The sequence below is a fragment of the Protopterus annectens genome, chromosome 4.part1, assembly GCF_019279795.1.
Source record: "Protopterus annectens isolate FY-2018-M chromosome 4.part1, PAN1.0, whole genome shotgun sequence".
Lineage (NCBI taxonomy): Eukaryota > Metazoa > Chordata > Ceratodontiformes > Protopteridae > Protopterus > Protopterus annectens.
The window spans coordinates 916,803,447-916,828,931 of NC_056734.1; the positions used below are offsets into that span (position 1 = coordinate 916,803,447).

The 25,485-nt window shown below is 33.2% G+C and overlaps 1 protein-coding gene across 1 annotated transcript in view; it reads left to right on the top strand.

The window, feature by feature from the left end:
- Positions 1 to 25,485, top strand: part of LOC122801342 (fibrillin-2-like) — a 662,974-nt gene that overhangs the window by 214,496 nt on the left and 422,993 nt on the right. Inside the window, exons 23-25 of the mRNA XM_044070882.1 lie at positions 2,479 to 2,580; positions 13,947 to 14,063; positions 16,343 to 16,471. Of these exons, the coding sequence (XP_043926817.1) occupies positions 2,479 to 2,580; positions 13,947 to 14,063; positions 16,343 to 16,471 (348 nt within the window). The remainder of the gene's footprint in view (positions 1 to 2,478; positions 2,581 to 13,946; positions 14,064 to 16,342; positions 16,472 to 25,485) is intronic.

Sequence of the window (25,485 nt, forward strand, 5' to 3'; positions counted from 1 at the left end):
TGTGTGTGTGTGTGTGTGTGTGTGTGTGTGTGTGTGTGGGAGTGTGTGTCTTATTACAAGATCAAGATAACAATTTTCTTCTGGCTGTTGCCTTGGAGGCAGTGCCAAGAATGTGCAACATTCAGTGCTGCAGAATACTTTATGGTTCACTTTTATTTTACCAGTAGTACTTCAGGGTAGCTGTTACCACAAGTGTGAAGAAGAATTGACGTTATCTCTCTGATCATAAATCAGTTCCATACCTCTCAGCCTCCAAACATTCTTCCTGTACTACACACTATATTGTTAATGATATGGATTATTTTTATGGGCTGTTTATTTACTTAATAAAGTATGTCCTTGTAACTAGGCCTGACTGTATGAGGAATATCATTAAATCTAGAAGTAGGAAGGCTAAATTTGAAGGGCAAAATCATAGCACTGTTGAGTTCTGAAAGATATTTTATTGGAAATCGCTGACTAGATTAGGTCACAGTTTTTAAAAAACATATGATAGAAGACCTTTTGAATATCTAATAATCACTGTCTCATTGATGGTTTAATTAAAAGTGGTGGTGTATCACAACATTTCTATTTTCATAAATTCATAAAATTTCCTTTGCTTGAAAGCAGGTTGGCACAGTGGGGCATAGGTTAGTGCTGATGCCTCACAACAAGAGATTCTGTGGTTCAGTTCTTGGCTGTGGTACTTTCTATTTAGACTCTGCATGTCTTCCCTGGCTTATTGTAAGTTTTCTCTGGGTGCTAAGGTTTCTTCCCACATTTTAAGGCATAAGGTGTGTGGACTGGGCACTATACATTAACTGTAGTTATGTGCATGCATTGCATGTGTGTGGTATGGAAGAACAACTGCAGCAGGGCTAGCCACCTGAAGATATGACCATCGGCTCTAGATAACTGTCACTACTGAAGTGGCATCCCGGCCCAATGTGTAAAAATAAGAAAAAGGGGTAATGGATAAAAATAGCTTTGCATGACTCACTTCCACAGTGGTAGTAACCGATTACTTTTGATTAGTTCACCTACATGCAATGTAGAAATGGTGGCCTTTAACAGTCCATTACCATGATATTAAAGGCAAACATTTACACATTTAATGCAGACTTAACTTTGTTAGCTTGTAATTATTTATTGGACATTTTGGGGGACCCAAAAAAGGCATCTGTCAATGCCTTGAAATCGTTATTTGAAAGGGTGATTTTATATTGAACCTGAGACAAACAACTTTGTGAGTCATAATTCTAAAATGAAACGTGCTCTATGAGCTCATGAGATATGTATTGTAAAAATATTAATATGGCAGATGGTGAATTTATTGCCATTTGCTAAAAATTAATAAAATGGTATCCCTCTGACATAAAGATGGACTACTGTACATTTATTTGCTGAAAACAATTGCAAACTGTTATTATAAATGCATACTAGGGGCATTAAAATTTTAGTCTCACAAATTGTTGCTTTGGTGGTCTGCTCAGCTGTTAATAAAATTGTTTCTTTTCTTAAGATCAAGAGCATTTTATGTATTTATTTTAAAAGTAGGTGCAATTGTTTAATGATAGAAGAAATCCACTTGCTTTATATCATTTATAAATATGCATCTGTCACTGTGAATGTAAATAAGAACATAGTGCCTGTTTTAGCACATGGATAGAGTTATTAATTATCAGTAATACTGGTATTTAGTACTTGATTCACTACTTGTGAGATGTGTATATATATATATATATATATATATATATATATATATATCAGCTTCATGTCCACATCAACTAAAAAAAGGGATACATTTCCCTAAAGAAGTGAATTATTACTAGCACACAATTAAAAATTGTGTCAGTGATAATTTCTTATGGAAAACAGTGACCAATGTTATGATCCTCTCTGTTTCTTTTCTTCAGGCTACTAAGTTAACCAAATTCCCATTTGGAGGAGCCCCTAAAGGATACAAAAGGGAATATGAAGGGATGTGGAAAGCCTTATGAAACATCAAGTTGGGCAAAATGCAAAATCATATCTTAGAATATTTAAAATAATTGAATCTATAAATAACGAAAATGTATATAAAATGAACACAAAGTGGTGGGGTGCGGTAGGAATACATGACAAGAAAGGGAACATGAGAATATATAAAAGCAAAAATGCTGCCATGTCAGCATGTACTATGAGAAACTTTCATTTTATCTCTTATTTAATCTAAAATATAAAAGCCTGATAACTACAGTCATTACGTATGTCCTTCAGACATACATTTTTATGAAAATGGCTTTCTACTTTGTGCAATAATTAGAAGTTAGAACATGTCTTTGATTGGCTTATATATTTTAATCCACAGAGTCTTAAGCTTTCTGACATTGTTCCTGGTGAATGCCCAGCAATTACTTGTTACAGTTTTTCTTGCATTCTGCTTTTTCTGAATATTTACTTTAATTTCTTTGAAGTCATCCACATTCATTTGTTGTTTGTCTTTTTTCTTTGAAGGTCAAAATGATGGATGTTCAAATGCATGCTCAGTCAATGCAACATGTACAAAAAATAATTCAACACAATCTTCCATTTGTGTATGCAAACCAGGTTTTACAGGTAAGTTAAACAGTAAAAAGTAATGTACTTTTTGAACTTTTCAACAATTTTACTTTCCAGTTTAAGAGGATTGTTTCTTTGATCTTGTAAGACAAAAATGTTTACTGTTACAAATGGCTGATTTATAATACTGTCTAAATGTTCATAAATTTCTGCATACTGCTATCTACCTTGACTGGTGCATGTCATATTTATATCAGAAGGCAAGCAAACAATTTATTGTTTGACATATACATTTGTATGATAAGACAATTCAATAAAAAAATCCACCAGAAGCATAATAATTTGTTTTTTTCAATGAGTTCTTAAAACTGAATGTATTTATTTTATTTTAGGTTTTTTTAGGGAAGCCCCAAGGTGGCATTTATAATATTAGGGGAAATTTAGCTCAGGCATTGGGGAACTTTCCCTACTCTTTGGCTTAGGGGGACTCATTAGCGTGTGGCACTTCTGCCTTCCAGTTTTCAATCCAGGAACAAAGGTAGCCTAGAGAAACAGGGGAAACATGGCAACAAACAGGCAGTAAGGAGAAATAAGGAGAATGGAGTTTTGAGTCTGGAGATGGCAGACATGATAGTGAGTAAGCCTGAGGTGGAGAACTCATTCAGATCAGAGGAGAAGAAGGAAGCAAGGCAACAAAACATTATGGAAACTGTGTGCCAAGAAGGAATAGATTTGGAAGTTAGTTTCAGAAGAAACTGTTCAAAGGAGATGCTAAGACCCAACAGGAATGTGGGATGAATATCTCAAGGATCTTATTAACCAAAGTGAACCAAAAGTGATGTACAGCAACCTGGGGAAAACCGATGGAAAAAATACAAGAAGAAGAGACAGCAGAGGAAACAACAGGAAATAAATTGTATGCATAGGTGAAGGAAGGAGAAAACAATTGAGGAGGTGAAGAAGACTAAGAAAAAATACACTGTTAGAATAAGTAAAAAGAAGGACTGGAAAGGTATGAAGTTTCAAACTCTGTAATAGCACCAGTGGGTGTTTCACCTACAGAGGTAATAGCATTAATTCTCATTAATAGAGAGACATTCTGTGATATATTTTTTTAAACTAGACATGCCATGGAGAACTTTTTAATAAATTATGAAAAACAAGAACAGTAATTCCTGGTCAGAATATGTGGTACAATCATTACACATCGAAACAAAACAGAGAATACTAATGCAATTTAGAACTGAAACTGAACAAATGACTTAAAAGAGAGAGCAACTGTGTGAAGATTTTCTAGATACAATGAAAATTTAAGATTAAAGTGGCTTATGGACTGGGGGATGGGAATGTGGGGTTATATTGTGTCATACACATTCCTAGTATAATTAATGCATATGGTAATAGAGGCTTTGTGAAATACAGAGGACAGTCCAAAACTTGTGTTTTTGTGTAAAGATAATCATTTAGTAAGTGAATGTGACAAAAAAAAATGTTTCATATGTAGTAACACAGGTCAATGAAGCAAAGAAATGTGAATTGAAATGCAAGAAATATGGTAAAACAGGACATGTTTGATTAGACTGTGATGAGGATATGTAGCTTATAGAAAAAGAAAAATCACATAATATAGTACAAGATACAGACACTAGTAATAAGCAAGAAAAACAAAGTGATGTACAAGAAAACAAAGACATTGTAATAGATACAAAATAGGGGGAGAAAGAAAAGGAAGTAGAGTCAACTGATATAAGTGAGGAAGAGTATACAAATTGTCAGGTAGTAAGAGGAAAAAATAATTATATAGGAAAAAAGAGTGAGAGAAAGAAAAAGAAAATGTAAAAGTGTAATAAACAAAAGAAAAAAGGTAATGGATGAACAACGTTAAAACTATTTCAGTCAAAAGCTAAAAATCATAGCTTTGAATGTTAATAGCATGAAAAACGTAAAAAGAAGGATAGGTATCGTAGAATGGTGTGCTGTATTAGATGCACTTATTATCATATTAGAGGATTTAGGACTACTAACAAAAGAAGAAAGGTCACAAATAGTAAAAGTATGGGGCAGACCAGTTATTTGGAATATGGATAAAGATGTAGGTTCAGGCATATGCATATCAAGAATATATTAAAATACTTGATGTCACTATAGTTGAACTATGATGAATAATGATATTAGATATAACATGGAACACAAATGCATATAGGGTATTGACTACGTTCAAAGAAACTCTTGACAATGTCTATGTAAATATGGATATTATATTGGTAGGAGACTTTAATTGTAGCCTAAGAACAAGCAAAAAAGAGTGATGTTAAAGCAGTAAATGAAACAATGAGAACTGATAAAATTAAATATATGGGATAATAAGCACTGGACTTATAAAACAAATGAGATCAAGTCTGCAGAATTATACAGAACATGATAAAAGTCAGGATTCTCTGATCATATAGCTATATGGATAAAAGTAAATGAAAAAGAAGAATATATAAGTATAGGCAAAGAAATTAAAAGATTAAATGAAAGAGACTTAAGAGGATAGGAAATAAATAAATTATGGAAACATCATATAGGCATGAGAAGATTTTATGAAAACTAGACAACTTGGTGGATATGTTTTAAAGAAAAGAATAAAAATGTTTCTTGGAAGACCTGGAGAATAAGAGGAAAAAAAGAAAAAAAACATGGAATGTAGAACACAAAGTCAAGTTATATTTTGAGAATTATTGCAAGGCAAAAGGACATTTCCTGAAAAGGAAAAGGAATTATATGAAGCAAATCAAAAAAGATCAATAAGTAATTTTCTATACAAAGATATTGTCTGTAAGGAAAAAATGAAGTAGCACCTTATTTAAACAAGCTAATGAAAGAAAATAAAAATGTAATAAGGGAAATGAGAAATAAAGAAGGATATAAAGTAACCACACAAGAAAGAATATGTAAGATAATTAAAGGGTATCTATTACAATCTTTTGTTAAGAAAGAAATAAAAAGAAATCAAAAATATGACCTTATCAAATTAAATAAAAAAGCTAATGAAACATTGGAACTAAACATAACTATGAAGGAGTTAAATAAAATAGTAAATTAAATTAATATGAACATGGCTACAGGATTAGATGGTATTGAATACCATATGTATAAAAATATGGACAATTGGCAGAAAATTATACTCATAGAAATATTAAATGAATAGTTAGAATTAGGAATGATAGATAAGGAGTTATGTATAGGAACTATAGTATTTATGTGGAAAAAAGAAAAAAAGAGATGATATAAACAACTGCAAGCCAATAGTACTACATGATACAAATGATAGAAAATTCATGAGATTTATAATGAAGAGATTAACAATAAAATAGGTTACTTGATCAAACAGTATTTGTTAGAAAGGGAAAAAGAAGTCAAGACTTATGGCTGATAGATATAACAGATGATATCATAAGTAAAAAGTAGAAGCAAAAATTATGATAGGAGTCTTAAGTAAGGCATTTGACAAAATGCAATATGAATCATTATGGGACATTCTAGAGGTGTATAAAATAGGTAAAAAAATAATACAAGTAATAAAATCAGCGTATTAAAGAAATGTTGTTAAATTAAATGTAAATGGATGGATAAGTGAAAAAATAAAAATAGTGTAGAATAAGACAGGGCTGTCCAATCAGCAGCATCATTTTTGCTTTAGTTATGAGCACAATAGTGACAAACATTAATCAAATGACATATATTGCAGGATATAAGATAGTAAATAAAATACAACTACCTACAATTTACACATATGGAGATGACATTATGTTAATAACAAAAACAAAGATTAGATAGAAGCAATAAGTAGAAAAAGTAAACCAATTGTTAAAAAAGATTGGTTTATGTATAAATGATGAGAAAAGTAAGGGTTTTGGTTACAAAGGAAATGCAGGAGACATAAAATGTAATGACAAAGCTATAGATATACTAGGAATAGATTTTGGATCAAGTTTCTATAAGGAAAGCAATAGAAGAATTAGTGCAAGGAATAAAAGACAAATGTAAATTTTGGAAAACATATAGACTGCCATAAAGAAAGAAAGAAAGAGTTTATGATATAAAGTTCCATCATAATAGGTAAAATAGCATATGTAGCCAATACCTATATGATACTATGACAGAATGAAACAGCAGCAATGTATGTTATACTTGCATTCATATGGGGTCAAGACTGAAGCCTGTCAAAAGGCAAGTTTTGTACATGAAAGAAGAACAAGGAGGATCGGACCTAATAAATCCAACTGTGCATGCTGCATGATTAAATCTATATAGAGCAGAACTGCAAGAGTTTTGCTGCAGGAGTAGGTGTTTGAACAACTTGCGTGTGTGTGTGTGTGTGTGTGTGTGTGTGTGTGTGTGTGTGTGTGTGTGTGTGTGTGTGTGTGTGTGTGTGTGTGTGGTGTGTGTGTGTGTGTGTGTGTGTGTGTGTGTGTGTGTGTGTGTGTGTGTGTGTGTGTGTGTGTGTGTGTGTGTGTGTGTGTGTGTGTGTGGTTGTGTGTGTGTGTGTGTGTGTGTGTGTGTGTGTGTGTGTGTGTGTGTGTGTGTGTGTGTGGTGTGTGTGTGTGTGAGTAGTGAATGTGTGTATGAAAGTGAAAATGGTGTGTGTGTGTGTGTGTGAATAAGAAAAGTAGAAAAAGTGACAGATTTTAAAAAAAAAGTGTGTGTGTGTGTGTGTGTGTGTGTGTGTGTGTGTTGTGTGTGTGTGTGTGTGTGTGTGTGTGTGTGTGGTGTGTGTGTGTGTGTGTGTGTGTGTGTGTGTGTGGTGTGTGTGTGTGTGTGTGTGTGTTTGTGTGTGTGTGTGTGTGTGTGTGTGTTGTGTGGTGTGTGTGTGTGTGTGTGTGTGTGTGTGTGTGTGTGTGTGTGTGTGTGTGTGTGTGTGTGTGTGTGTGTGTGTGTTGAGTGAGTGTGTGTGTGTGTGTGTGTGTGGTGTGTGTGTGTGTGTGTGTGTGTGTGATGTGTCGGAGAGAGAGAAAGTGGTGTGTGATTAGTGTGTGTGTGTGTGGTGAAGTGGTGAAGTGTGTGTGTGTGTAGTGTGTGTGTGTGTGTGTGTGTGTGTGTGTGTGTGTGTGTGTGGTGTGTGTGGTGTGTGTGTGTCTGTGTATGCTATAAAAAATTCTCTTGCCTTATAAAAAAAAATAAAAAAAGCAAAAAAAATGACCACATCACTAGGCAGTTAAAAACTATGTGCACATCCATCACACTGCACTCCCCCTGAATTTGGTTATTTAGTGTCACACTGACGGTTGATTAGTTTGGTTGCTTTGCTTGCTTAATGGTCATCACAGACTCAGTCTCCCTTTCTATATTCTTTAGACTCAGTCTCCATCATTTCTCAACTTTCCACCCATCTTTCTTTCTCTTTCACTTGGACTTTTAAAGTATACTACTGTAGTTTTCTTTTTCCTGTAATCTGTACTGAAAGTTTATACTCCAGTTTTATACACAATTGTCCCCCTAAGCCCACATTGTTGTACCAATCCCCATACAGCTATCTGACTATACACAGGCTCCAACAACAGTGCATGTAGTATAAAGTTCACCAGGCATGTAATGTGTGTGTAAATATTGTTTGTATTTTTTTTATTTTTTTTTTTATGAGATTTAATTTTTTTTTTTTTTGGTGTTTACATGGAAGATCTGTCAACAGCATATGATGAGATATGATGAATGAGTTTTGGAGTGAATTAAGTGAATGTCAGAAAGAGATAGATGAAGAGATTGAAGAATTGAAAGCAGCAATTTTAATTATAATTTTTTTATATACATTAATAAATCAAAGAACAAACAAAAATTAAAGGAAAAAAATGAAATTTAATTTAAAAGTTTAAGTCTTCAGTTTAATAACATATTTAATCATAACACTGAACAATAACTTGCACTGCATGTAATGTTGGTTGCCAAATGTATGTAAAATTAATAGCAAGTAATGAGTAATGTGAGTAGTTAGTGATTTGTTACAAACAAATGTAACATACTGTTCTATGCATACTGATAGTCTCAAGGCTGTCAAAAAGGTACTTAATACAACAATGTGTATTTTTCCCCCAATTCGGTGAATTTTCAAATGTTTTCAAAGCATGCCATCTATCTGCTCCTGTTCTGGCCACATTGTCAAAAATGTCAATGTGGCCCCCCACAAATCAAAATTTTGCCCCCTGATATAGAGCTTTAGTGGGTTATACAAAGCAATATAAAAATCCAAAAGAATCCATATTATATCAGAAATATCAACGTTTCTGGGAAAAATGGAAATAGGAAAATATTTAAGGGAATTATGAATGAAGAGATAAAGGAATATCAAAATAAAATCTTATTATGGAAATTGAAACTGAACATGAGTGAACAAATAGAAGAGAATGGTATATAAATATTATGAGTCAGCATTACTCTAGTGATCCTTGCAAGTATTTACAAATGAGAAAAAAGAAATCAATATCAACAAGATGTACATGATATAAAATATACATGAATGCAAGGACTTTCTCTGGAGATTGTCTATAAGTAAATTATGCCTTATAAAAGAAAGCAGGACAGAATGTACATATTGTGGAAAATTTGAAATTGCAGAGCATGTATCTGTGAAATGCAGGAGAGTTAAAAAATTATGGGGGGAAATATGTAAATATAAAATGTTGGAAGGTTTTGCAAAAAAAAGGAGCAGATAGATATGGAAATAATTGAATATGTTTTTATGATGCAAAAAAAAATACAAAAAAACCCCAAGAAGAAATGAATATAATTTTTAGAATTATAGTCTATGGTAAAAGACAAAATCCAAGAGGCTCCAAAACCAAAACAAATCCAAGACAGAATGTTGCAAGCAGCAACTGTTTTATTTGGTAAAAACCACTTAAAAACAAAACAAAAAAATATGCATATATTAAGAACTTTCTTCCCTTATCAGAACTTCATCAGAATATAAAAACAGTTAAGTTACACATCCATGAGCAATGACAACAATTCCATTGATGTTTCAAGAGGGAGTGCCTCCAACCATTCTTAGGCAAAGTAGTATCACAATGTCATCTAGTGTTGAAAATATTTAAGTGCACTTCATCTTGACAGTGTGTAATCTTTCAAGCCAGCTAAAAAACTGTAAACTTTTTGTATCAAACAGATTATGTTTTTATGTAAACTCGCTTCTGTGAAAAATCTCTGATGTAGGGATTGGATATTTAACTACAGCACATACAAGTTTATTAAAGCAAGTATAAGGATATATGAATAGGCACTCAGTCAAGAGATAAATGGTTTAAGTACTGTTGAAACTATACTGCTATTACTGTACATAGGGGGGGGACTTACTAGAGGAACACATCTATGCCAGTGGCTGTCTACATTTGCTTTAAAACAGGGTTATTACATTTTCAAACCACATGCAACTTAATGTTTATCCAATTCTATTAGATGGAGGTGTCCCACTTGATATTTACTGCGTTATATTACAGGATGTATACTTACAGGGTGTCTTAGGACTTCTCTGCAATCCTATCTTGTTGTAGAGCAGGTCTGTTGCAATGATGAAAGGTCACATTATAGCAGTTTTATAATGTAAGAGGTATAATGAATAATAGAGATAAGGAGAAGACTAATTAGAAATAGTCTATGTGAAATACAGAACTTCTCGAATTGGATATTTTATAAGCCATACGGTAGACTTAGAAAAACAAAGGAAGAGTTGTCTTAAACATTAAATTGTTATTATTCTAATACTATGTACTAAAGATAAGATGAACTTAAGCAAATGGAATCACAGGGCACATGGTATAACCACATTATGTATAAGCAAACATGATATAAATATACAAACAATATGGCACTCAGGATAAATAAACAAGCCCTAACACATAGAAGTGTGAGTTTTGCAGGGTTTATTTTTTATGTGCACCAACTAGAAACCCACTGTGAGTAAAGGGAACCCAACTATTTACCTAAATATTTCAGTAGTTTAAAGACAGTTACAAGTCATTGGACTTCACAGTCATCTTGTGTATAGATTAGGTTCAGTAACTTGTACAGATACAGACAGCAAGAGAGAAACTTTGCGACACTAATCTTGAAAGTTGTGTTAGACTGTAATATCCAGCCAAGTAGTTTGGTTAAACACAGAATTCATAATCAAATATTACTAGATCTGAGTACTAGATGTTTCATGCTACAAAGTACGGTATATTTTGCTAGCCATAATTACAATCATTACCTATGGTAACTGACTTAGCAGTTTTAAAATAGTTTTTTACCAGGTCTAGTAATATTTGATTATGAATTCTGTGTTTAACCAAACTACTTGGCTGGATATTACAATCTAACACAACTTTCAAGATTAGTGTCACAAATTTAATTAAGGTTTCAAAGCACAATTAAAGACATTTTTCCAGCACATACAACCACCACAAAGAAGCAAAACATAATTGGAGCATGTCCCTAAAAGACTACAAAAAATTATTTACAAGCAAATAGTCATCCTTATAATAAGATATACTTGAAGCAGAACAGACCAAAACATTAAACTTCAGAGTATAGGCTGCATAAGCTAGTTACAGCATATCGGACAAGCAACAAAAACCCTGATATTGTGATACAGTCCTAAGTACATACATTGTATTGGAAGACAAGTAACATAAAATAAAACACAATTCAAAGTACAAAAGGTTTTACCAGATAGCATGGGTGATCTCCACTGCATAGCTGCATGTGGTCATCAGACACAATGCTATATTCCTGGATGAGTGTTTAAGGGGATTTGAATAATTGCACCCTGGAATCAAAGCACTTCCTCGGAGGTATTACAGGTGAGGAAGGGAGTGAGTTGAGGATCCACTCACCTAAGAAACACTAGCGAGAACTAGTCCTAGGTGCAGCAAATAAAGTGTCTTACCTTCTGCTTTCCCTTTCTCTGAGTGCTATTTTAATCAATCATAGAATGAATACATATTTTAGTATAACAGATTGTTTTGTATTAAATGCTATTTTTAAATTATTTCCTTTTGTTTTTATATTCTGCTACTGTTAATAATGCATATTAGTTAAGTAGCTCAACAAACAAACCAGCGTTAAGAATTACCCTTTAATCTTCACAAAGTTACCCTCAAAAGCAGGTTGCCCTAAACTCAGAATCTTTGAACATGTTACTAGTTGTATACATTCAGGCTACTTTCAGTTTTTGGATTTAAAATTATAATTATTATATTTTACTTGTGTCATATTTCATGAACAATAAAAACATCAATTATGCAGTAGAAAACTGATATTCATGAGAAATAACTGAAAGCATTTCTTACCTATCAGTCTCAAAGGAATTCCCTTTTCTGCTATACTTCCAAGTTCTGTGCTACAGTACCTTTTTGCTATAAGTGTAAATCATACTTCTGTTTGAATACCTCCACATCTTTTCATATGCAGTCTCACCCTTCCCTGCACATGCCACAGAAACAGCATTAGTGACTGACACGTTAACGCTGGTACCCTTGGATAACTTAATAGAGCACTTGAATGCAACATAGTAGTAGGACATAGCATGTGTATGATTTATCTCATCACAGCCTGGCTCATCAAAAACATTTATTTAAATCAGTTTTAAAGAATGGGCAGATCTTTTATAATTGTTTTCTACTGAGATCTTTGACCCTTCCCTAGCATCCATTCAAAGGCGTGATTATCTTGAAGCTCCTTAGCATTATAATTTGCTTGCATGTCCTCAAACCTTATGGAAAGATATATACCCTATCCTAATGTTGCCCAGTTAGCTACCTAGTTGATATCATATGGTTCAGTAAGTTGCATCACCATCAATTTACTTAATGCGTGGGATTAGAAAGTGCTAAATTCACAACATGCGAGGAGAAGCAGCTTAATTTAAATTATCATATATTATTCCATGAGAAAATTAAATTTGATTCAGGCTTACCAAAGATATTTTAGTGGCCTCTATTTCATTCAGTGTGGGGTTACTTGAAGGATGTTACTCTGAAATTACTCAGCCCACAACTACTTTATTTTCTAAATTTCATTTTATATATTTATGCATTTCTTTTCCTTTTCTAAGCTATACATATTCATGCATGTTTACTGGATTTGGGGAAAGCAAGCTCAAGTGTTCCAGTCCCAGTATTCTGACATAGGATAGAATGTAAAATGAAACCTCTTATTTGGGCCTAGAAGTTTATTTGGTGCAAGATATCCTTAAATGTGACATCATTGAAATATTACTTCTTATATCCTTCCAGGCTGGTTTTCTAGCTTTGTTTAGCTTGCATCTTATGTCAAGAAAATATTTTGGTCAATACTTCTTGATGTAGTCTGTTTATAAGATACAATAAAGTCCAGTATGGTAAGATTCTTTTCAGTTAATGCCCAGTTTAGCACAGCTACCAGCCTTATTTTCAGAAAAGAACTCAACTTGATGAAGCTTTTTAGCCCATTCAAAATGACACATTAATGCTAATGCATATACAGTAGCACTCATCTAAATCAGCACTTCAACTCTTTAAGTGTTTGAACCTCTTGATGGATGTATCTGCTACCGCAGATATCTATACACTGACATACTGAATAAAAACTGGTCACAGAAATTGTGTTTTAAAAGACAATTACTTCTGATATGAAAAAAAGCATTTGTTGGTGTCCAGAGTCTTTTTTTTTTTCAAGTTAAGTGCATTCTGTCTCACTGACATTTATTAATAAATTTTTATGTTGTGGAGTTTTCATATTTACAGCCTTTTTTCAAGGTTCTACTACGAAACTTCAACTTCCTGATAGTCAACATTCCATTAAAAATGCCAGAAAAACTAAATTGTGAAAAATACCATTTTTTTTTCCAGGGCACCCTGTACTTAAATAAACAAACTCCATAGTCATAACAACTCAAAGAAGGGAACATACTGCTAAAAAGTCAATCATTACTGGTGATAAATTAGAAGTCACACTGACAATAATTTCCTATGCGGAAAATATGTGCAGCATTTTGCCGTTTCTCTTTTATTCTCTGGGCTACTGACTCTTGCGTAATTTCACCTTGAGAAACTGTAGGGAAGCCCTTTTTCAAACTGTTTAGCTAAGTCAGTTACTTTTTACAATGACTTGTTATTTTTATTATTTTCAATTTTTAGTTTTTTAGTAATTTACTTTGGTTTCTCCTTGCTTAGGAACACACCACAATGCAATAGTCAATACAAAAAGAGTTGTTATATCACTTTGTTCTCTGATTGTTTTACTTTATAATAAAAAAGCATGATTCAGGATTTTTCTATTATTCACTTTTTATTTTTAGTAAAGGACTCAGTTTTACTTTTCTGTGTACAAGTTCCATGATAGTGAAGATTGTCAACTGTCTCCATAAAAACTTGCTTTCTGCATTTTAGTCATGACGTTGATGGCATTTTGTTTATATTTCACAGGAAATGGAACTGTCTGCGATGATATTAATGAATGTGCATACACTAAGTGTTCTGCTAATGCAACCTGCATAAACACACCTGGAAGTTACGCCTGTGTTTGTGCAGAAGGATACACAAGTAAGTTGCTTACTTCTTCCCAAAAAATGCATTCAGTAATTCTCTAAGGTTCAGAGAAGTATACATTTTAATGAGTTCCATTCCAGTGGTTGCTGAAGTATATTTTAGTACATCTGTTGTGTAGATGTTAATTGATCAGGCATTATCTGCTATTGTAGACTTAAACTTTATTTTATAAATTCAACTACTTCTGTATTTGCAAACCTTGAGGGGTCTAACACTAAGGCATCTCTTAATCTGGAATATATGAACATAAAATTAATAATAATCTACTTAGATATTATCAATCAGATATACTCATTAGCTAAGAGCACACAAACATTTTGAGGAATATACTGTTATAGTCACTGCCATAGATTTTTTTTGCTTACTATGTTGGAAAGTTATGCTGCAGAATTTGCTAAAACTGCTTATTAATTTTAATAATGTTATGTGGCACAGTGCAACTCTTCTGTTTATCAGTCATGTTGTAGTCATCTGCTTCCTTAGATATATGTCTTCTCAATGAAAAAAATGTTGAATGTAATGTATTGGCTAAATGTCAAAAGCACGTTCAGTCAGTCACTCCAAGGAGAGTTAAATTCCCTTTGGTTGATAAAAGCCCACCAACACACCTGTGAAGGAACAGGTGTCCTTGCTCCTCTGTAAGAATGCATTCATCTTTTTGGTTGCTTTGTAGAAGGTTTTTGATATGCTGACCTTCTTATTACCTTCTGACAAAGGTTCTGTCACCTGGACAGCTAACTTGGTATTTCATTGTAATAATAATTCATGTTGCTATTTACTTCTAAACATATTTTAACACCAACTGCTATTTCTATAATTGAGAGAAAATGTAATCAACATATGTTTGCTAAGGAAGAAAACAGATTCCTGTAATCATTCTCCACCTATAGGGATTGCTGTTTTTATTATGACTTGTATTAGTGAAATAAATACTGTCCAGGAAGTACAGTCATTGTGCCTGCCAGAATTATTTGAAATCCAGTCTGCTTGTAAGAAATTTGTATCAACATTTAGAGGGATGTAAATGTGGTCCACTGTAATGAGTACAGTAATACAGCTGGATTTAGTCCCTTGGTTATCTAAATATGATACTTATGCATTATGTTTGTAAAAAAAGCACAGACTTACTCTTTCTGCCCTTTATATCTGAAAGCCATACTGGCTGTTCTCTTAAAATGACAGCAATGTTTGAGAGTAATAAGCTGTATTTTTTATATAGCAATAATCATGGTAAGGTCACAGTGGTTTATACTACTAAACATGTTAATTTATCAGGATGAATGGTGCCTTGTGATGCAACTTGTATGTTATGAGAATTATAGAGGAGAATGGAGCCTTGCAGATACTGTTTATGTTAAGAGAAAAGCCTGATTGAACTCTACCTGTTGCTTGAAAGAAATAGAGGGATGGCTCATATTACAGTAATTTATTATGCAAAAGTGGTTTGCAATTGGGCTACATCTCATGATATGACATTTCAAGGGGTCAGAAGAAAAAAGGAAGCTGTACATTTTTGTATTACCTTTGTCCTTTAAGAGTGCCTTTCCTTAACTCCTAAGCAGGTGTTAAAACTGAGTAGTGATAATGAAACTATTGATAGTTTACTTTTGAGGGATGCATCTGCAAAGGAAGCCAAACCCTGACATATATTGCATTCTATTGTGTAAGGGGTTTCACTTTTAATGGACCAGTATAATACCTTATCTATAAAGGTGACACAATCAATAGATATAGCCCCCAACAATATTTTGCAGACAAGAAACATTAGGATGCTATAGACTTTAAATTTATGTAATGTATGTGGATAGTAAGGTCATCAGTAAGAAAGTGTAATATAGCATTTATGGGACACAGATTACGTACCAGTGTAAGGTATAACAAATAGCCATGACAGATAACTACAGAACCCTAGTATGAAGTTCATCTCTGAACAGTGCAGGAAGAAAAATAGACACCAGCCAAATGAGAAAGAGGCATTGGATTATTTCTATTAACTGCTGTGACTTCTTTTTTATAGATGACTAATTTTGTTTGGTGATACTTTATGTTGTTGTCTAGACAATAACAATGAAGGGATAGTAAATATATAGTCCACCACAGTGAAAAGAAACTGAATGTCCAAGAATACTTACCTGTGTCCAATCTTTCATACAGATGGTTACCACAGCAAACCAATGTGGAAGGACAGCTATCCAGACTTCCTTGTCTGAAATGAAGCAACATGCAAATAGCAAGAACAGTATTAATAACAATTGTAATATTATGTTCCCTAGGAAATGGAGAACTCTGCATTGACATCAACGAATGTAACAGCACGACATCTCCTTGTCGGCCTGGCATGACATGCATAAATACAGTCGGAAGTTATATCTGTTCCTCAACCACTCCTTCTCCCACAACAGGTGAATGACTGATAAGTTACTGCATTATTACATGACATGAGTTAATAATTGCTAATAGAATTACAGTTGCAACAAACAGCAAAAATCACAACTAATCATCTGATTAGGTTACAATTGATACTGGTATTCTGTGGTCTAGTAAGTAACATAAATAATTTTAAATCTGCTATATGACGTTTAAGACAGAAAATGAACAGACTGTGTTTATTTCTTTGTTACTCTGTCTATGTATCTGTCTATCTAACCATTTATTTATTTGAACGTGTTAACCAGAATAAAGCACCAATCACAACTGTTCAAATTTAGTCTCAGCCTTTAAGGAAAAAAATGTATACTAAAGTAATTAAGCATATACTGTAACATTACAGTGACAAAAAAGGAGCATAAGACTCACTTATGCATGCCTGAGGAGTATACAAACACAGCAAATATTTAGTTATGTACAATAGTGTTATACTGACCTATCAGTAGGCTGCATATTAGAAGGTTGTCATACAGAGTTGTAGGAGGGAGAGTATGAGAGCAAAGGGACAGAGACAGAGAGAGACAGTGATGGGACAGGGAATGTGAACCAAAAGGAGTCACTGACATTTAGGACTTACATGAAGATGAGATTTTAGTTGATGAGGGAATTTTGGATAAGAAGATATCAACTTGAGGTCAGTGGTTATGGAATGCCTCCGAAGCAGTGATCTCTGAGATAAAATATTGTTTTAGGGGACTGTAGTATAGGAACTGAGTGGTTATGATTTCTAAGGTTATAGGTGGGAAGTTCCCTTATACATTTGGCTGTCACTACATACAGATTGTAGAAGTGTGATCATTTGGAACCATAATACAAGGCCAGACCTTTGTTTGACTGGGAATGTAATTAATCTGCAGATTTTGTTTATGATTGTTTGAATGAGTGTGAGTTTTCTACCTGAGGTGTATGCTATTAAGGGTAGGCCATATTCTAGATAAGATAGCAGAATACATTTGCAATTGCAATTCTGGAGGTCTGAAAGGCTGAAATAATGTTATTCCAGAGCAGTAGTTCATTCATGTTTTTCTTGTATCGTCTAGGTAAAGGTAAAGTTAAGGGATGAGTCTAGCCACTTTCCCAGATACTTAGTTTACAGTTTACCATTTTCTATTGCAGCATTGTTGTGCACAATAATTAGTTTTGTTGAATTCCTTCTTGGTTCTGAACAGCATTGTTTTTGTTTTAGTTAACTTGAGAAGAAGCTTGTTATTAATCCAGTGGATAAGGAAGAGGAAGTCAGACTGAATTTCTTCATTCAGGATTGTTACAGATTTCTTTGAGCGGACTAAGACTACATTGTGGGCATACAGTTTTTAGGGGACAGGTGGAAGGTGAAAGGGTAGTTTGTTTATGTAGATAGATAACAGGAGAAGTCATGGAGAATTATGTAAATCTATGTTTGATATTGGTTGAGGCTGAGAAAGATTACTCAACCTTTACACAGAAGTAGCATTTATACAGATAATTATGGAACCAAGGTATAACCTCATGGCTAATGCTTATATCAGTTAGGTGGTCCAGAGGCAAGTTATGATGTACTATGTCAAATGCCTTAATAAGGTTAATAAGTTTAGAGGCTTTGTCTGCTCATAGAATATCGTTGATGAAATTCTATAAGGCTATTAGCTCACTACAACCAGACCAGAAGCCATGTTGTTTGGATGGGAGGAGCTTGTAATAGTTATTTTAGGTTGTAATTTGTGCAAAAATTACTTTCTCTATAATTTTACCATTGGTTGGAAGGATAGATATTAGGTAGTAGAAAGAGACTAGGTGGTATTTGGTTGGTTTTGTTTTATTTACCTTTGTCTTTTATGATTAGAAAGGACTTACTATAACAATATTCTGTACACTTGACATGGTGTTTTGCACTATGCAGATTTTGTATATATGTCAAAATGGTGCTCTGACAAATTCTGTATAGTGATAGTTGACCAGGGACAGAGGCCATCTGTTCTTGGTTGGCTATCTATTTTTCATTGCTCAAGGGTTGGCTTTATTTCTTTATATGTACTATGCCTGGAGTAAGACAGAGAAATGTGGTGGAGGGGCTAAGGAGTTTAAGGCAAATTTAATTTAGAGAAAAAAACATTGGTAGGATGCTAATTTCCAAGAAAAAAAATACTAAATATACTGAGAGTGAATGCTGGATTGTTTCTGCCTACCAGTCTATTGATTTCTTTCCAGAACTGTTTTGGAGTATTAACTGTGCATATTGTTTTGCTTTCATGTAGGATTTTATGCTTCCTAATGATTTGTTTGAGCAATTTCTTAGTCAATTAACATATGTTCTTGTGTTGGGGGGTTATTCTACAATTCCATGTACACCATACCTCAGACCTGTCTTAGTAGTGCATTTAGTTCATTGATTAATCAGTTATTCTTTTTCTGGATAATATAAATTAATAAGTAATAGAAGTAATAAATCTTGTAGTTTTTTGACAATGTTTTTGAAGGATTCTGTTGCAAGATTTGCTTTGGTTGTGTTTAGTATACATGGCCAGTTTGTGAAGGTGAGGACTGATATGACTTTTTGATGTTAACATCAAACTTAGGTTTGAGGAAGGTTAGATGTGGAGAGAATGTTATGGGACTGAGTAATGTAGGAGAAAATAAACTAGACTGTGATCACTGACAGGTGATGTGTGAATGGTAATATATAATACTCGAGGGGCCATCGGTTATAACTATATCTATTAATGTGTTATTTTTAGTTTTGACATTAGGGTAAATAGGTTGTTTTACTAACTGCTTCAGGTTGTCATTTTTAGTACAGTCTGTAACTTTGGAGTGGAGCAAATTAATATTAAGTTACCAAGTAGTGAGAAACTGTTTCTGTGTGGTTTGGACATGTTAGTGCCATAAATAAGGGATCTAAAATTGTCTGTTGAAGAATGGGGTGAGAGGTAGCCTACTGAAAGGTTGAGAACTTTATTCTCAGTGATTACTTTTGTAAAAATTAGTTGCTGGCCCTAATAGCCATTTCATACACATAGATAAGTACTCTTGTGGGCCATTTTAAGTCTAGCCAATTATCCCTTGTGAGACTCAAACCCTGCACCTTGCATTTGTAAGGCAAACACCTTAACAATTAGGCCACCCTCCCAAGCAAAAGATTATCAATTCTTTATAAGGGAAGAAAGTACAATACTCGCATATCAAACAATGTAATTTAAAATGTCTGCATTTTTTTCTACCATTGCCATGTACTCCTTTAATTTTCTGTTTCTATAGTTTATACTAGTCAGATAAAGCATGCTTTAAAGACAGAACTGAATAAAACACTTGTGGAATGACAAGGGCTACAATTTTTACCAATAAGCAGCAAACACTCTGAATAGAAATTGAAAAAACTACCAAAAACAAATTGATATTTTTAGCACTTTTGTTCTTCATTTGTTAAAAGAGCTTCATCAAAACAAGAAAATCTCCCTCAAGATGAAATGTATAACCTAAATAAACTATTTCCTGAATAACTATCATATCTTCTCTGCAATTAACAAATATTTAATATTTCTGGACTAATTTAACCTAGGGTTTTTATCTGCAGCTAATGACAGCTGCCATTTGAATTATAGGACTTCTAGCATACTACCCTAATTTAAATATGTCGCTACATCATCTAAAACAAAAAATATACATTTTTAAAACCTTTGTAAGAATTATTATGCTTTGCTACAGAGTTATAACAATCATAATTAGTAATAGCTAACCTGTGTTCCTTTATTCTTTCTGAAAATTTTACCCACATAGAATCGGTCACAAGAACAACATATTTAGTACTGTTGTTTTTTGCCAAAGATCTCCGTACTTCTATGTTTTCCACAAACTGTAACTACTATTAATATAGCTACATAGTCTTCAATCTTTACATGGATAAATCCCAAACTGACCTTTAAGTTCACATTTAAATAACCCATATGGCTTTTTAAATATACTTTTCAGGTTGTTAATTTTCTTATAACTAAACTTCAGTAGTGAGTGTAAAGCTTGAACTAAATCCTGATTTCCAGCTATGTGCTTCCAGTTTTTTGGAAACAACATTTTAATACTATTGTTATTAAGTCAAATTGGAATAAGAGATGCTCTGTTATATACTTTAACTTCTGAATCTGTTTCTTTTAGGAACATAACTGGTTAACAATACAGAAGAAAATTTATCAACTCCATTTTGTTTGACTTCTGGAACAATCCCATCCAGCTTATTGACTGAATAGCCTTTGCCTATAAATACATTTCTTAAATATTGCACTTCAACATCAAAAAAAATATCATCATTTATTAACCTACACAAACAACTGAGCTGACCTCTTATGACATTTCATTTCATTATGTTTGAATGTTGACTATCAGAATGTAAAGAATTATATAAATAATTATTAACAAAGGTCTCTTTCATATAGATAATACTCTGAAAACAAGATTTATTGATATTTATTTATTTATTTTATTTTTATTTTACATTTGGTTAACCTGGTTAGTCTGGCTGAGCTTTTGGCTCATTTTCAGCAGAGACCTGGGGAGAAAAGCTCCTCAGGACTAGAAAACAATTTATTAAATTTCAGTAACATAGTAGTAACAATCAGCTATAGGATCTCTAAAGTGATGTAAAGTTCCAAAAATATACAATACTCCCTCTGTCCAAGTGTAAAAGAAAAAGTAGTGGTACTATTTAATTCTTTCAGAAATTTATCAAATTCTTTCTCATTAACATTCTAACTTAAAAGAAAATCATCACTGTATCTCCTTTAAAATGAGACATATTTGAAACATTGCAAAGATATTAGAGATCCCATTTAGGTTCATAGGTTCATAGGTTGCTACTAGGTTATCAGCCCTAGGGCCTATACAAGCCTAGCCATAACAATTCCCTGGCTATTTCTTCCCACAATATTTACTTCCCACTAAGTCATAACTAAATTGGTAATGGCAGTGGCCACTTTTGTATTCATTGCCAGGTCCTTGAGTTGGTGATACATCTGATCCTAAAAACATTAAAAAAGATATTACTTAAAAAGCATACATGTATTATTGACATTAATAGAATAAAGTGACATATACTTATGCAAACAAGATCTAATAATATTTATTCCAGTATCTTGAAAAATACAGGTCTATGTCCAGCTACCTAAAACAATAAAACATGAAAGGCTAAATCTTGAATGAAAAAGAGTGAAACAAAAAAGCAGCGAACAAGGATCTCATCAAAAGGAAATGCGTTGAGAAGCCATAGTCAGGGAACATTGCAAACAAAACCAACCAAGGTGGGGGGGGGGGGTCTGTATATACCAACTGTGAAATCTCACTACATTGGGGAATAAGGCAAATTTAAAAGGTTTCTCTTCACTTATCTTATGTATCTTGTTACTTTTTGATTGTTGGTCAACTATGGCCGTTTCTTGCATTTATTCTCATTGATGTCCTTGTTCATTGCTTTTTTGTTTCACTCTTTTACATTCAAGATTTAGCCATTCATTTTCTTATTGGTAGCCAAATATGGACGTGAAATATATATATATATAAGGAAGCTATGTCAAAAGTAGCCCTAAAAATCTAAGAATCAGTAATCTGTTAACTTTTTAATAAATCTAAACACAATCAAGAATACGAATGATAACATTTGTTGATTGTACTATAGGATTAAGTATCTTATCCAAATAAACAGAAATTCTTTCAGTTTTACCATGCAAAGGAGTCAAGATAGGCCTAAATGGAGGATCAATAGAATTCTTATGAAATTTTGGGATTACAAAAATTCTACTCATTTTAGGATAATGCATTTTTTAAAAAACAAATCACAGCAATTAAAAAGGATATACCCTTGAAGAAATACTTCTAATAAGCAACTATCTTTACATCTATACCTCTGTAACATACCGTATTCTGTGATCACTTTATAATGTCTTAGGTAAATGTTGACATAACTTATTATACGTGCTTTTTTTCATTATTAATATGCCACTACCTTTGTCAGCCTTCATAATTCCGATATAATTAGATTATTTTTTAACTCAAGGAAGGCTTACCTTTCGTCTACAGTGGTATTGTACTATTTAAGTTGAGTATTTGTACACAATAATTTACAAATGTCTTTATCACAGGTACCCACAAAAGTTTGTAGTATGGAAACTAAACTGTGATTAAAGGCATTCTTTTTCTCAACAATACAAGACTTTCCATACCCAAAATAAATTATATAACTTAAAATATAATGTATATTTAACAATCCGAGATATAGTAACACAGTCACTAAATTTGCATGTTTTTAAGAAATACAGAAAAAGCTTTTGAGAATATTACAATGAAATTTAGATAAACAAAAAGTACTATATTTATAGACAGGGCATTTCAAATTAACTTGTATTGGCCCAATCCATTATTACCCTGACTTTGTCATCTGCCTCTCAGTCTCCCTCTAGACTGATCTCTCAGCTAAAGAATATTGTTCTGTGCTAAAGCATAGCTGTGGCTTTCCTGGAAATCTGAGGTATTACTATTGCTCCGACCAAGAGTATATGTTGGATTAACAGTAATAACAGTATTAATCATGAGAACTGTGCAACCTCAGGAATCAAGCCTTTTATACCTCCATGGCACAGAAGGAAACTGAACATTTGACTGAATATCATCAGATTTGAGCACAGTGTTGAAATTACCACCAGATGAGGAAATACAGATTTCATCACTGTTCACTGAGGAACTATTATGTGCAAGTACATAGTGATTTATTATGTTTATCAGCTTCTGTATCCCTTTCCATTTTTTCCTGTTTCTTGTTCACAATAGTAGCTATATGCCTTACTAAAATGTGAGTGACATTTAATGGTTTTATTAATTATGCAAACCTCAGTTTTTAATGCATTAATCATAGAAGTGTTCTGTTCAATTAAACATATCAGCACTTGTTCTCCCATAAATATTATATAAATTAACTAAATTTTTATATATGTTGTCTTGAACAATGATTATGTTTGGAAACTTATACATCTTTTAGACCAAGCACATTTTGCCTGAGTGTGCTATATTGTTCTAGATAAAAATTATCATAGACAATAGCACTAAGTTACAATAATTTATGTTCCAAGTTATAAATATGTGACTTATACATGAGAACAGTTCTATTGTTAGTATTTCCACTGGTTTAAGTAGATGAAGCTGATGAAATACCCAAAAAGGATTTAAAGTACCACCCAATAACAAATCCACCACATTTTCAGCATGACTAAAAGGGTGTCAACTACCAAAGTCTCTTTACTTACATTCACTAGAGGACCTTGTGATCACTTTAGCATTTGGAACAGCAACCATCTTCTTTGTACCATTACATTAGAAAAGGTCTAAGTCCTAATAGGTCACAAGGAACTTATTGGATAGAAACCTTTAAATCAGGATTATCTTCTTCACTCAAATTACTGTTATCTGTATGATTGCCCCTAGCCACAACTCCAAGTAACAAGCATATCAAAAACTGAAGAAAACATTTCCAAAATGACAGAGTATGACCACAACCAATGAAGAACAAACACCCTGAAAAAAAATTGGAAAACTGCCAACAAATAGTCTAGAGCCTTTGTTCTTTATTAGTTACAACACCTTCATGAGAACAAGAACATCTCTCTCATGATGAAATTTATCACCTAAACAACTATCACACCATGTATAAAATATGTCTTGATACACACACACACACACATGTGCATGCGTGTGTGTGTGTGTGTGTGTGTGTGTGTGTGTGTGTGTGTGTGTGTGTGTGTGTGTGTGTGTGTGTGCAGTGATTTCCAGTTAAAGCATGTGTATGTAGATTGTCATACAGTTTGATTTGGGAAATTTACCCTTTTTACCACTGTAGTGCGATCTCAGAGTTGGTATACATAATTTTCAGGGGGTGTGGGAGAGTGCAGAATTTTGACTTTCCGAAAACATGATAATATGATACAAATCTATATATATATATATATATATATATATAATATATATATATATATATATATATATATATATATATATATATATATATATGTGTGTGTGTGTGTGTGTGTGTATAAACAGATGCAAAATGTCAATTTTATGATGGATTCTGTGTACTTATCAAACATTTAGTATTTATGGACTCATTTATGACTTTAAAATAGTTCAAAGGTTAATAGGTCCAAAGGTTCAAAGATTCTTACTAAGCATACAGCCTGTGAGAGTCTAGCTCAGACACATCATCCAATACTAGAGGTACATGAGAAATGTTCCTGTTTAAGCCAGAGAAGTATTCTGTTTGATATGTAAGGGCAGCCTATTCCAGAAATGGGGAATAATTTGGTTATGTACCCGTCATGCCACCTTGTGTTTTTGATATAATGGTATAGATTTAGGTGTTATGAATATGAGTTTGCTTTGCTACTAGTAGAATATTAGTTTGCTTTGCCACTAGTTCTTTTTAGATGAATTAATTCAATGAGTGATTGGTCATTCACACAATGGATGCATATGTAAAGATTACTGCTCAGGACTCTGGGTGATATTAAACAGAATAACTAAAGATATTGAGAACTGAGATAGTTTTGATAAGGAAGCATCCAAGTATATTTTTGAGATGGTTTAGATGCTAAGCAGGGTATATGTCAAAGTAGGCAGTAAATTCGATTATAGGTCTAATAATGAATTACAAAGTGCAACTTTAACTTTTTTGAACATTGTGAGGATATAAGAGGGATAAGTTGTGCAAGGTAAAAGGGTTTTCTACCCATCACAAAGGACAGTATTTTATCATGATGGGTATCCAGGTCCATACTGACTATGTCAGATTTAAGGAGAATGTTATCAACATGGTAATAGTAGTAATGCTACATTTACCAAATGAACTATACTGCATTTCTTAGTGTTAAGGGTAAGCCTAGTGACCCCATCAATGTAGGAGGTAAACCTCTGATATCCTCCCAAACATATATACCAACCATACAGTCATGTCAACACAGAAGAAGTGAAAACTCTCTCAAAA